The sequence below is a fragment of the Antedon bifida genome, chromosome 10, assembly GCF_963402885.1.
Source record: "Antedon bifida chromosome 10, ecAntBifi1.1, whole genome shotgun sequence".
Classification (NCBI taxonomy): domain Eukaryota; kingdom Metazoa; phylum Echinodermata; class Crinoidea; order Comatulida; family Antedonidae; genus Antedon; species Antedon bifida.
The window spans coordinates 8,529,515-8,543,478 of NC_136235.1; the positions used below are offsets into that span (position 1 = coordinate 8,529,515).

The 13,964-nt window shown below is 39.9% G+C and overlaps 1 protein-coding gene across 1 annotated transcript; it reads left to right on the forward strand.

The window, feature by feature from the left end:
- The first annotated feature begins 7,290 nt into the window (after positions 1-7,290).
- LOC144853442 (uncharacterized) lies at positions 7,291-10,551 on the forward strand. Its single transcript, XM_078711139.1, has one exon. It carries the CDS (start codon positions 7,291-7,293, stop codon positions 10,549-10,551), a length of 3,261 nt encoding a protein of 1,086 aa, XP_078567265.1.
- The last annotated feature ends 3,413 nt before the right edge of the window (positions 10,552-13,964 follow it).

Sequence of the window (13,964 nt, forward strand, 5' to 3'; positions counted from 1 at the left end):
CAAGGCCATATACATGGCTGCAGTCGCGTGCTCAAGTTAGTGTTTACCGACCGACCGACCAACCTATAGTGAGCTGTAGAGTTGCACGCGAATAAAAATTGAGTGTAAATGGGATTAAATAAAAATTTGACACTAAAATGACATACATGTTTCATGTTAGTCTAGTACTTTCAGACATACCATGAATTTATTCCCTATATATACATGGGAAAATCTTTAGAACTGCTAATGCAAAATAAATAAAAATAAAAACGTTATTTATATGTTGCTTATGTTTCTGAAATATTATTTTATTTTTACATCCAACAATGTATGTATATAATGAATTAATTAAAACTCATATCATAGCTAGGCCTACATATTTACGAATTCTGCTCAAAAAAGGGAAAGACAATTCAGCAACGCGACAACATCAAGCTAGGCCTATAGCTAGCTACCGCTCTTACCAGCTAGATCTACAATACTAAGCCCAACTAAGCTAGGCCTAAAAACTTCTACGAAAGAACTTTCAACGCGAGCTGAATTGTAGTTGCATTGTTTCTCTCTTTTTATCATAATTAACCTTAATAGAACGCACATTACCTGGTTGAATTTTTAAAGTTTTATATATATGCATTATTTTTACAAAACGTCAAAAAGTGCAGGTCTAGTATCTTCAACAAAAACATCGAGAGAGAAGAGTAACTCCGACCTGCACTGCGAACGTGCATCAGACAGTGTGTTTTGCAAGTATGATGTCATGAGCTTAGGCATGCATCATGAATATTCATGATATATATGCATGCCCTCTGCCTTAACCTAATAGGAAAAAAATAATGCGGGGTTATAAATGTACCTCTAACAACAACTTGAAATGTTGTGCGTTCATATTCCTTCTTGCCCTGTTGATTGAGATCATAAATTCCAGAATCTTCTAATCTAGTCCTTTTCACTTCCTTTGTAAAACTGCCAGCCCATTCAGGTCTCCACTCTGTTCGATTGTGTCGCCATTTAAGACTACTCTTGGAAATTGGTGGGCCCATGAACCAAAATAAATGAACACCTTCTAATGTGAAGTCATCCCCTATGCTTGCGATCGTAACTTTATCAACGTCTTCCACATGAAACAACTCCACTAAATAAATGATTTAATCATAAATGTTAAATAACATGCGGGGCAAGGTGTGCGCCGTACATTAAGCAGTTTTTGGCGAAAGACGTGAACCATAAAGGATACCTCCGGGGTTTACAATTTCTATTGTTAGTTATCAAATATAAACCTTTGCAATAACCCCATATGACATCGGTTAAGCAGAACTCATTTATCATTTCTACACGCTAGCAGGATCCATGTCAACTAATCTTTCTCTGTGGCAGATACCTGCAGAATCAATTGATCATCCTCATAAGTTTGAGGAATCCCAGATGATTCGAGTTTCAAATTTAAAAGGTTTTCAGATTAGAAATCAATCAATAAGGGTTAGACTTCCCCAAGTCTGTAGTTATTGTCGGCGTTTCGATTTTTGTCTGAAAAATATTTATCTTTTTACTAATTACGGTCTAGAACCTAGACTAGATAAGGTTAAGAAACCGTAGAACAAGTACCGTAAGGTCAGAGCCACTCCGAATTTGTTGAACTCGTCTTTTGAGATTGCTTCTTATAATAGGCCTACCTATTGTAATCTTACTCTTCTCTGCGATGTTCCATGTGATGTGCCTATGGATATAATGATGTCATATCAAAACCATATTTGGGCACATCACACTTTTTTGTCAACGTAGTTTGATAGTAGACAGAGCTTTACATACAACCATCATTACCTTTGTTCGTTTTTTTGATGGAAGCGAATAACTTTATTAAAACTGCAAAATGGCCTATTACAAGTCTAAATTTTGTTTTTGTGGGGGACAATACATCTTAAAGGTACGATAGGCCTAGATATACAAAAGGAATACTAATAAATTTCTTTCATAAACATTGGAAGGAAATACTGTAACTAGAATGTGTTTTTGTAAAAGATATTGTAACTTACTGTCATAATCAATAAATCCAATCAGATATTTGGACTCCTTAAGTTGGCCATTAACCGTGGCAGTTGTCCGAATATAAAGACCACCATATGTAGATGGGTCATTTTCGTTCTTAGGTTTTCTTTTAAAAGTGTAAGATGATCCATCATATGAACAACTTACGAGTGGTGCGTCAGTGTAGGAACTATTGCAACCTGCGATTTCAAATGGGCTACCAGCTGGATGGTGATTGAAGCCTAACCACACCTTCGAAGCGGCAAGTGGATTGCTAACAATTATGAGGGCATTATTACTAGCATGATCTATGCGTGATTGCTTAGTATAAACTGTAACATCCAGATTATCTGTAAAATAATGAAATAGTATTTGTTAAGACAGCGCCGTATTCCAAAAGGGTCATAGCGCCCTCTGTGGATAGATATTTTTGTTGTTGAAAATTACGATTGTATCGTCACAGAAAAAATTTGTTATTGTTAAATAAATGAATTGAATGATGTTGTTATAATCAATTCGTGTGTGGTACTTATTTGTAAGTAAAAATTCAAGTAAACAAACCCAGCAACCCCCCCAAATAGAACATGTGATCCCTCGAGCCGGATTACTTGAGAAGTAATTAGTTATCACATTTTACTGATATTTTAGCCTATCCTAGCCTAAAGTATGTCTAACCGATCCACGTGCTCCATTTGCCGATAATCAAAGCTATCGTCGAGGTGGTAACGGGACGATTCGACCCTGAGACGATTCGGCACACTTAAATTTATCGGCTTTGATGCATTTTATAAGCATAAAATAAGCTTTTTTCCCCAAACTTTATTTTCAGAGAGACTATGGGGTAGCTCTACTAGGGATAAAGATGCAATAAAGCAAACATTTTGAAAATAATATTGTCGAAAATGATAATTTTTTAGTCACGCGAACTATGTAAACAAGTTACGCCCTCTGTTGGCCGATTGGCCATGGCGAAAGTACTAAATTGAATATAAAATTACGTTTTTTTAGTAATTTATTATATATTTTATATCAACATTGTCAATATCAATAAAATACGGATTGTTAAACACCTTTAAAAACTTGATAAATACCAAAAAAAAAGAATATAAATTTGGTCTAAAGTGAGACGTTTCGGCCCACAAAGTTGGATGTTTCGGACCACTTGGGCCGAAACGTCCCACTAAAAGTGGGCCGAATAGTCCCGGGCCGAATCGTCTCAGGGCCGAATCGTCACTGAATCTCGTCGAGGTCATCGACCCACAGAGCCTCGGTGTTAGCAGATGCCGCTGATGCCGAGACAGAAGCCATGGCCGCAGTGGAAATTGCATCTAAAGAAGCCGAGTTACATAATACTAAAGGCGAGGAGCAAGGCACAGGCTCTACAAGCACAGGCGGACACACTCACAGCCGTTCTAAATGAAGACTTAAATGAATTGTTAACCACATCTCCCACCACAATGACTGACATCAACCTTACAAAAAGCAGTCCAGAACCCGTTACGAGGACTGTTACGGTATCGGTCAGTGACAGTACCGGTCAGTGACAGTGTTGTTGCTACTACCAGCAGTGCATGCTAGTATTATTAATCGGACAGAAATACAGAATGCAACCAGACCGAAAGTGTGTACTCAACAAACTTATGCGGTAAACAGTATGATGAACCAGAACAGTACACACCCATACAAAGCATCTCATCACACGGGGTGGCGAACAGTAAACCTACGTTTACCATGGTTACTGATGTAATGAGCCTGGATGTCCAGGTTCACTGGTAATGTACAAAATACAATACCGCATATGCCAGTGCCTATAACTGATGTGCAAAATATTATACATCAAATACATGCCGTTACGACAAGTAATGTACAGAATACTGGACTTTGTACTGACATACCGGTACTAAATCCTACTGCATCAACATTCAATCCATCTCATGGAGCAAGCCAACCGGCATACCAACCGACATACCAACCAACGACCCAGAGTATTAACCCAGTGTTTGGTATTAGTAGAATTTGGGATGGTTTACCAAAACTGAATATACCAAAATTCTGTAATTAACACGATTTAAGCAGTATGTGACATTCAAATCAGTATGGGATAGTGTGATGAGTCAGGCGAAATTACAGCTACCCGAAGCAACTAAGTTTGCATATTTACGTAGTCACCTTGGCGGACGACCATTAGCAATGGCTGACCGTAACCTCATGCTAGGAGATGACGCTTACAAGGAAACCATGAAACAGTTGGAGAAGGCCTTTGGTGATCCCGGTAGAATTGTTCAAGGGTTATTGGACCAGCTCCAGGTACGTCCCACGATACCTCAACGGGAATGGGCTGGTCTCAGAGATTTTTCGGATGAACTGGTAACTGTGGTCCAGACTGCCAAAAAGTTAAACCATGGGAATGACCTGAATCCATATCGGTATGCTGCAGACCTGACAAAGAAACTACCAGACAGGCTCCACGATGAGTTCTTATCCAAGATGTGGAAACAGGAAAAGGAAATGACCTATACTGTTCAAAACCTTTCAACATGGTTGGAGGAGAAAACAGGACCAGCTGCTAGAAAAAATGAGTCAGGGTACAGGAGACCAAAAACCATATGTAACCGCAAAACAGCTGAAAAAATGTGAGCAACCGCCTGCCGCGAAGGCTTATATTACTCAAAGTAGTTCAAAGGCGAAGAAGCGTGTTACATGCCTGACATGCCGGATATTACATAGAAACATGTGGTAACTTCTCCAAGATTAGCTATGCAGACAAAATTAAATGGTTGGAGACCACCTACCGGTGCTAAAAGTGTGCTAAGAAGCATGATGGTGTTTGCCCATTTCCAAAACGGTGCAAGGAATGTCAAAAGGACCACATAAGTAGTCTCCACAAAGTGATTGCACCATCTCCAGTTGAACCAGTACCTAATCCAACTCAACTATGTACTGGAATGGGTTTAACTGCTAAACTAGACTACCACGATGTACCCCTAACCATCTATGGTGCAAAAGGTTTAGTAAACACATACGGTGTCCTTGATGAGTGTGCAGAACGCACGATGGTATCAGAAAGATTGATAAATGAACTGGGCATTAATGGTGAGGAAGAGTCAATCAAAGTTAAAACGGTAACAGGTGACACTGACTGGAAAGGAAATGTGTGGACTTCACTCTCTCGCCCAGAGAAGAACCAGACCAGACATTTAATATCAAGTGTGCCTTTGCCGCCACACTAAAGTCCAACTTGTGGATTATACAGTTTCTGCGGAGAGGTTGCAGTCAAAATGGCCACACCTTAGAGGACTACCATTATTTACTGCCGAAAAGATGCAGCCGACGATATTGATTGGTGCTGATAACATTGTATGTACTCTGTCGTTGGAAACTAGAAGAAGACCCAAAACGGGTTTACCAGTTGCGGTCAAGACACTATTTGGTTGGACTGTATAGGGAAAGCAGGGTCTCCAGAAACAAGGAAAGCTACTAGGACATCTTCAGGTGATGTACACTAGCTGTCACAAGTGACATATAGTTGTGTATATATTTTGCAAGTCATTCTTACTTTTCCTTTTGTTTTCACTATTTGAACCTTTCTTTTGTTTTAGGAAGCTATTGTGTGAAGCCAGTGGAGCAGAGTTTTTGTGTTGCAGAGAAGGATTGTGTGGTGTTTGCTGATTGGAGGAGAGGTATAAGGGTTAAGTTAGTGTGTGAGTTGCTGATTGGTGGAGAAGGAGAAGGTGGTGATATGTGGATAATTGAGGGAATTTTGAGGTAGATGGAAATTGAGAGGAGACAGAGAAGGAGGGCTATGTTATGTTAAGCCAGAAAGGGATAGGTGAATATTGATATGAGAAACTAAGACGTGCAGGAGAAGAAGTAATTGAATTATGGTGATATAGAGCTGAAGCAGAAAGGAAATAAAGAGATATACATGAAGTTAATAAATTGTGAGTTGGAGATAATTATGGTGATATAGAGCTGAAGCAGAAAGGAAATAAAGTGATATACATGAAGTTAATAAATTGTGAGTTGGAAGTAATACTATAAGGCTGTACTCAAATGTAGAACTGTTAATTGTTGAGATTACTGAGGATTAATTAAAATTGTGAATGTAAATTGACGGAAGAAATAACTGTTGGAAACAGCAGAAGTTGTTGCATGTAAAGAATTGTTTGGAAATATTGAAGAGTAACTGGATTGATACTGATATTATTTTACGGGAAAAGGAGAAAGAAATAATTGGTCGGGGAGCGGATTGCAGGGCAGAACGACATCAAGAAACATTTTAACTTTATATTTGATTTATTTATATGTCAGAAAATAGGAAGAATTATAATTGATAATACAAGCAGAACGGGAGCAGAGGCGTGGGAGTTGTTTATTTGCAGAATCGCTTTAACTTTTATCTTTCTAATTTGTTTTGTGTCAGCGTGGGAGAGAAGGCAAGAAGGAACGATATTGTGGACATTTATTATTGTCTAATTATTCATCTTGTGATATTATTGTATTTGAAAGGGGGGTTTCGGGGATTTATTTAAAAATAAGAAGATTGTTGATATTTTGTTTGGAAGGATTGGGAAATTTGGGGAATTGCATAAAGTTTGTGGGGAATAGGTATAGGGTATCATTGTTTGAGAATTGGTTGGGTTTTTTTTTTGTGGGTTTTTTTTGGGGTTTGAATTATAAAAGAAAGAATTGGTTGTCAAAGATTACTATTAAATTTTACTTTTTACATTTATATGTGTACAGTTGTGGCTATTTACCGTTGTTCATTGTTGGTTACCGGTAATTACATGTCCGAAAGAGCCGTAATTGCGGCTGTGTGACATTTATGGGGGCTCGTCCGGGAGACTTTGTAACCTAGCGTGAACATTGGTAGATGAAACAATTGTACGTGATTCTTGGATTGTCTATTTGCCATATTATTGGCATACTGTATACTTATATTGGATACTTATATATATATATATATTTTTTTTGTTTTTCTTAAGAAATGGATCTCACTAAAATTGTTGACGCAGGGAAAGCGTTGGGGTTAGATGGAGTGGAATTAAGAGAGTTTGTGGAAAAGAGAGAGCACTAGAGAGAGAAGAGAGAAACAGGGAGAGAGAAGAAATGGAGCGAAACAGAGACAGGGAAGAGAGAGCACTAGAGAAGGAAGAGAGAGAGAGAAGAGAGGCACTAGAGAAGGAAGAGAGAGAGAGAAGAGAGGTACTAGAGAGGGACGAAGCAGAGAGAAAAAGAGCGAGTGAAGAAAAAGAGAGAGAAAACGAACAGGCCTATCTTATAGAAATGCGAAGGTTAGAAATCCAATTAGAACAAGAAAAGAATCGGGCACGGCCGGGTGGTAGAGTATTACCCAATCCTGAGTCACGGGTTAAGGCCAGTAAACCTAAATTACCCCCTTTCCATGATCGAACAGATGACCTAGATGCCTATCTGAAAAGGTTTGAACGGTATGCGACTAGTCAGGAGTGGAAAGAAATTGAGTGGCCGGTTAACTTAAGTGCCCTACTAACTGGGAAGGCTCTCGAGGTTTATTCCAGGTTGTCGTCAGCTGAAGCTAACGATTACAAACTGTTGAAATTGGCTCTTCTAAAACGGTTTCAGTTAACCGCCGATGGATTTCGACATAAGTTACGAACAGCTAAGCCCGAATACGGAGAAAGCGGCCCGCAATTTGCTGCGAGGATAAGCAATTATCTTGATAGGTGGATTGACCTAGCAGAGGGGGAAAAAACCTTTCAGGGGTTAAAAGATTTATTGCTGCGAGAGCAGTTTACCGATGGGTGTGGGAAGGACCTAGCTCTGTTCCTAAGGGAACGTCAACCGAAAACGATACAAGCGATGGCTGAAATTGCGGAGCAATATTTGGAAGCTCGTGGGGGATTATTTGGTAAACCAATAGAGTTTAAACAAAAAGAGCCAAATTCTCCTCAACTCTCCTCTAATAATGTTCCCAGTACATCCTCATCACAAAGCCCTTCTAGTTTCCATAGTCCAACTTGTTTTATATGTCATCGTGTAGGTCACCTAGCTAGAAATTGCAGAGCCTCAACTATGCATAAGCCAAACTCTCCTCCAAAATGTTACCGATGCTTAAAAACAGGACATATTGCCAGAAATTGTAGACAGGACGCCAACAGTTGCGCTGGGTTGTCTACTTCACCACAAACAGGGTCTGATTGCCAGAAATGTACAAACCAACACGAATGTAATGCCAAAGAAGAAATTCCCGATGTGGGGGCCAGTATGGTTACGAAAATGTCAGAGTCTTTAAATCAATGTTGTATCAATAATGATGGTGATAAGGTCACTCTTCAATGTGGGCACTGTCTTCCAATTATGACAGCGGCTCTAAATAATTCAATTAGTAAAATGCCCGTTTATACAGGTTGTGTTGGGTCACGCTGCGTCTCTGTTCTTCGTGACAGTGGCTGTAGTGGGGTGGTTGTGAAGAAAGATCTTGTATCAGCTGAACAACTTACTGGTAAGGAGAAAACCTGTGTGCTGATTGATGGCACGGTCCGCAACTTACCGGTTGCATTAATACATGTTAATACTCCATTTTTTTCAGGAAAGACGTATGCACTATGTATGAATACCCCTATTTATGACTTGATATTAGGTAATATTGCAGGAGTACGAGCACCAGGAAATCCAGATCCCACATGGACAGAGCGAAATCTTCAAGGATGTTCTGTTGTTACCCGGTCTCAAGCTAACACTATGGATAAACCATTCAGAACACTTAAAACTACAGAAATACACAAACAATATTATGACAAAAAGAGTAAGTCCCGGGAATTTGAGGTTGGGGATAAGGTACTACTTTTATTACCCACAGACAAAAACAAACTATTGCTTCAATGGAAAGGTCCTTTTAAGGTTGTAAAGAAATTTGGGTATCTAGACTACCAAATTGACCTTAACGGGAAATTCAAAATATTTCACGCCAATCTCTTGAAAAAGTATTATGAGCGAACCGCAGACATTAGTGCTGCCTTAGGGGTATCCGAGCCTTCTGGTATCCTTGAATTAGCTAGCACCGCTGTTATTGAATGCGAACCTAATGAAACATTTACAAATAACCAAAATTATCATCTATCTAATGAGAATCTTTTACAGCTCCACCCTCTACTAGCAAAAGAAACAACAGCCGACATCCACATCAACGAAAGCCTGGATGATACACTAAAGCATGAGGTGCACCGACTTATCGGAAACTACAAAGATGTACTGACGGATTTACCGGGTAAGACTACACTTGGGCAGCATGAAATCAAGCTGGAAACTGATGATACAATCCGTTCCAAGCCCTATCCACTTCCACATGCGTTGCGAGGTACCATTAAGGATGAGGTAAATATGATGTTAAATCTGGGTGTAGTGGAGCCTTCAGGGGCACCGTTTGCCTCTCCAATAGTATTGGTAAAGAAACCGGATGGGTCAAATCGATTCTGCGTGGACTTTCGAAAACTTAATCAGGTTACAGTTTTTGACGCCGAACCGATTCCGGACCAAGAGGAACTGTTCACAAAGTTGGCCCATGATCATTATTTTACTAAGATAGATTTAAGTAAAGGGTATTGGCAAGTTCCCATGGATGAAGCGTCAAAACCTTTAACAGCCTTTCTAACACCAGATGGTTTGTTTCAATTTAATGTCATGCCGTTCGGCTTAGTCAATGCACCGGCTACTTTCAGTCGTATCATGAGAAAATTACTCAAAGGAATGGATAATACACTTAATTATATTGATGACATTCTAATTCACACAGCTTCTTGGGATCAACATATGAAGTGTTTGTCTGAATTGTTTGGACGTCTCCGCAGGGCCAATCTAACTGCTCGACCAAGCAAATGTTTCATTGGTTATGAAACAATCGAGTTTCTTGGCCATGTGGTAGGGAAAGGAAATGTTCAACCTCGAGTGGAAAAGATACAAAGCATCTTGTCAGCCAAACAACCAGAAACAAAGAAACAACTCCGGTCATTCCTTGGGATGACCAACTACTATAGAAAGTTCATTCCTAATTACTCTGTGATTGCTTGTCCATTAACCGACAAAACGAAGAATCGGGAACCTAACCGAATATGTTGGGAGAAGGCCCAGGAAAGTGCGTTTGTTAAACTTAAGGGAAAATTAAACAGTACTCCAATTTTATGCCTTCCTAATTTAAACAAAGATTTTATTTTGAGAACAGATGCGTCCGAATATGGAGTGGGAGCGGTTCTAATGCAGCAGTATGGTGACGTGAAGTTTCCCGTGGCGTACGCTAGTAAGAAACTGCTTCCTCGAGAAAAAGCATATTCAGTGATGGAAAAAGAATGCTTAGCCATTGTATGGAGTGTACGAAAATTTGAGTCTTATTTATATGGACGGAACTTCACGTTGGAAACTGATCACCAGCCGCTTGTGTTTATGCACAGAGCGAAATTGTCCAATGGGCGAATTATGAGATGGGCCCTGGCTCTACAACCGTACAAGTTCCGAATAGAGGCGATTAAAGGCAGTGAAAATGTAGGAGCTGATTATTTAAGTCGAGTGTAAATAGGACCCGTCCCGGTATGGAGAAAATGTTGATACATTATTCTTTTAGAGGGGAGTAAATGTCACAAGTGACATATAGTTGTGTATATATTTTGCAAGTCATTCTTACTTTTCCTTTTGTTTTCACTATTTGAACCTTTCTTTTGTTTTAGGAAGCTATTGTGTGAAGCCAGTGGAGCAGAGTTTTTGTGTTGCAGAGAAGGATTGTGTGGTGTTTGCTGATTGGAGGAGAGGTATAAGGGTTAAGTTAGTGTGTGAGTTGCTGATTGGTGGAGAAGGAGAAGGTGGTGATATGTGGATAATTGAGGGAATTTTGAGGTAGATGGAAATTGAGAGGAGACAGAGAAGGAGGGCTATGTTATGTTAAGCCAGAAAGGGATAGGTGAATATTGATATGAGAAACTAAGACGTGCAGGAGAAGAAGTAATTGAATTATGGTGATATAGAGCTGAAGCAGAAAGGAAATAAAGAGATATACATGAAGTTAATAAATTGTGAGTTGGAGATAATTATGGTGATATAGAGCTGAAGCAGAAAGGAAATAAAGTGATATACATGAAGTTAATAAATTGTGAGTTGGAAGTAATACTATAAGGCTGTACTCAAATGTAGAACTGTTAATTGTTGAGATTACTGAGGATTAATTAAAATTGTGAATGTAAATTGACGGAAGAAATAACTGTTGGAAACAGCAGAAGTTGTTGCATGTAAAGAATTGTTTGGAAATATTGAAGAGTAACTGGATTGATACTGATATTATTTTACGGGAAAAGGAGAAAGAAATAATTGGTCGGGGAGCGGATTGCAGGGCAGAACGACATCAAGAAACATTTTAACTTTATATTTGATTTATTTATATGTCAGAAAATAGGAAGAATTATAATTGATAATACAAGCAGAACGGGAGCAGAGGCGTGGGAGTTGTTTATTTGCAGAATCGCTTTAACTTTTATCTTTCTAATTTGTTTTGTGTCAGCGTGGGAGAGAAGGCAAGAAGGAACGATATTGTGGACATTTATTATTGTCTAATTATTCATCTTGTGATATTATTGTATTTGAAAGGGGGGTTTCGGGGATTTATTTAAAAATAAGAAGATTGTTGATATTTTGTTTGGAAGGATTGGGAAATTTGGGGAATTGCATAAAGTTTGTGGGGAATAGGTATAGGGTATCATTGTTTGAGAATTGGTTGGGTTTTTTTTTTGTGGGTTTTTTTTGGGGTTTGAATTATAAAAGAAAGAATTGGTTGTCAAAGATTACTATTAAATTTTACTTTTTACATTTATATGTGTACAGTTGTGGCTATTTACCGTTGTTCATTGTTGGTTACCGGTAATTACATGTCCGAAAGAGCCGTAATTGCGGCTGTGTGACACTAGCACTCAACCAGAACATAAGCTGCACCAATTAATGGAGAGATTTATGGCGGTAGATGTGTTGCACCATGTAAATCCAAAGGAATCTGTGCGGTCAAAGAATGACAAGTTTGCTATTCAGACATTGGAAAATGGTACCAAGCAGGTCGAGGTCCAAGGTGTACAAAGATTCCAGACACCACTCCTGTGGAACACTGGGTACAGACCCCCGTCTAGTACACCAAGATGTGTTCAGAGCCAAGCTCTTTCTACCCAGAGAAAAATATCCCGCAAACCAGAGTTGGTAGACTTCTGTCGATCATATATTAACAAGCTGAAGACGAACGGCTCCATACGAGTTATAGGGCCTGTCAACACATTGTCTCCGGAGCAGCAATTAAGCTGGTACATCCCCTGTCATGTGGCACACAGTAGTAGGAAGTACAGACTTGTCTTCAACTGTTCATTTGAATATGATGGTCAGAATCTGAACGATGAGTTACTCGCTGGAACGACTCTAAGTCCAGCATTATTGGACGTGCTGTTACGTTTCCGACAAGGACGCGTTGGAGTATCTGGCGATATCACAGCAATGTTCCATCAAGTGAGACTGGCCCCAGAAGACCGACGTATGTTGCGATTCCTTTGGTGGGATGACGAGATGGATACTTGGCTTGTAATGGAGTGGCTGGTACTCCCATTTGGAGCTGCTTGTAGCCTTGTTACAAAAGGTGGCAAATGATAGAAAAGGTCGCTACCCAATTGTCAAGGATACCATCGAAAGCGAGACATATGTGGATAATCAACTAGCCAGTCGTAACACTATATCAGAAGCCAAGGAACGTGTAGACAAGACACGTGAGTGTCTAAATGAAGCTGAGTTCCAAATGGTAAAATATGCCAGCAGCCATCGAGAGGTAGTTGACGTGCAGTCCGGTCATCAATTGCAGTCACTTTCCCTCAGTCAAATTAATGGAGAACCAGAGCCAGCTTTAGGACTTTATTATTGGAATTGTCACAGTGATGAGTTAAACCACCCAGCCAAATCTCCAGATAACCGAAAACGCAATGCTCTCAGAGTGCTTGCCAGTCAGTTTGAACCACTCGGAGATATAGCACCTTTCACATCCAGAGCCAAAAACGGTAGTGTTCACATGAGTTTCTTGTTGGCCAAATGCAGAGTAGCACCAAAACGCCTAACTTCCATACCACGCCTGGAATTACTTGGGGCTCTTCTTGGTGCACAACTAGCTCAGACTATCACCAATGCACTCACCCTGGATGTGGAACATATTAATATGTGGAGTGATTCAACAACAGTTCTCACATGGATATAATCAGATTCCTGTCGCTTCAAAGTGTTTGTGGGGACTCGGATAGCTGAAATCCAGACGTTGACATCCGACAGTGTGTGGCGTTATGTGCGAACAGATGAAAACCCTGCAGATGCCATTACTCGAGGTCTGTCAGTGACAGAGAAAAAGGATCCAGATGGACTGATGGACCTCCATGGCTGCTAGAGGCAGAAGATACGTGGCAGAGTCATAGTGCCTCAGTGCTGGCACGAACTCGAGTCTCATCATTAAATTTATCTGTAGATACCAACGAGATAAAGAAGTCCCTATTCTGTGGTGTACAGAATATAGATTTGGAAGAATTCCCGACCTGGCCAGAACTTGTACAAGCACTGGGAGAGAAACTCAACGCAGTTGATGGACAAGATTCAGTTGTATTAACTGTAGAAAAAGTACGTGATGCCGAATCAACTCTTACAACGAGCCCAACAAGAATCATTTAAAGAAGAGATCGCTACGCTCAAAACCCAGAAAGAAATACCGAAGAGTAGTCGTCTGTTGGAGCTCTCTCCAAAGCTGGATGAAACGACGAATCTAATTAGATTTGGTGGACGTTTAAGGAAAGTAGATAACAACACTAGTGTAGAACCACATCCAATTATCCTCCCACCATCACATCCAGTAACCAAGCTGCTTATACAGGATGCTGATAATCATTTCAGCCACCAGGCCGGAATCGAGCAAGTTTTTGCCTATCTGCGTC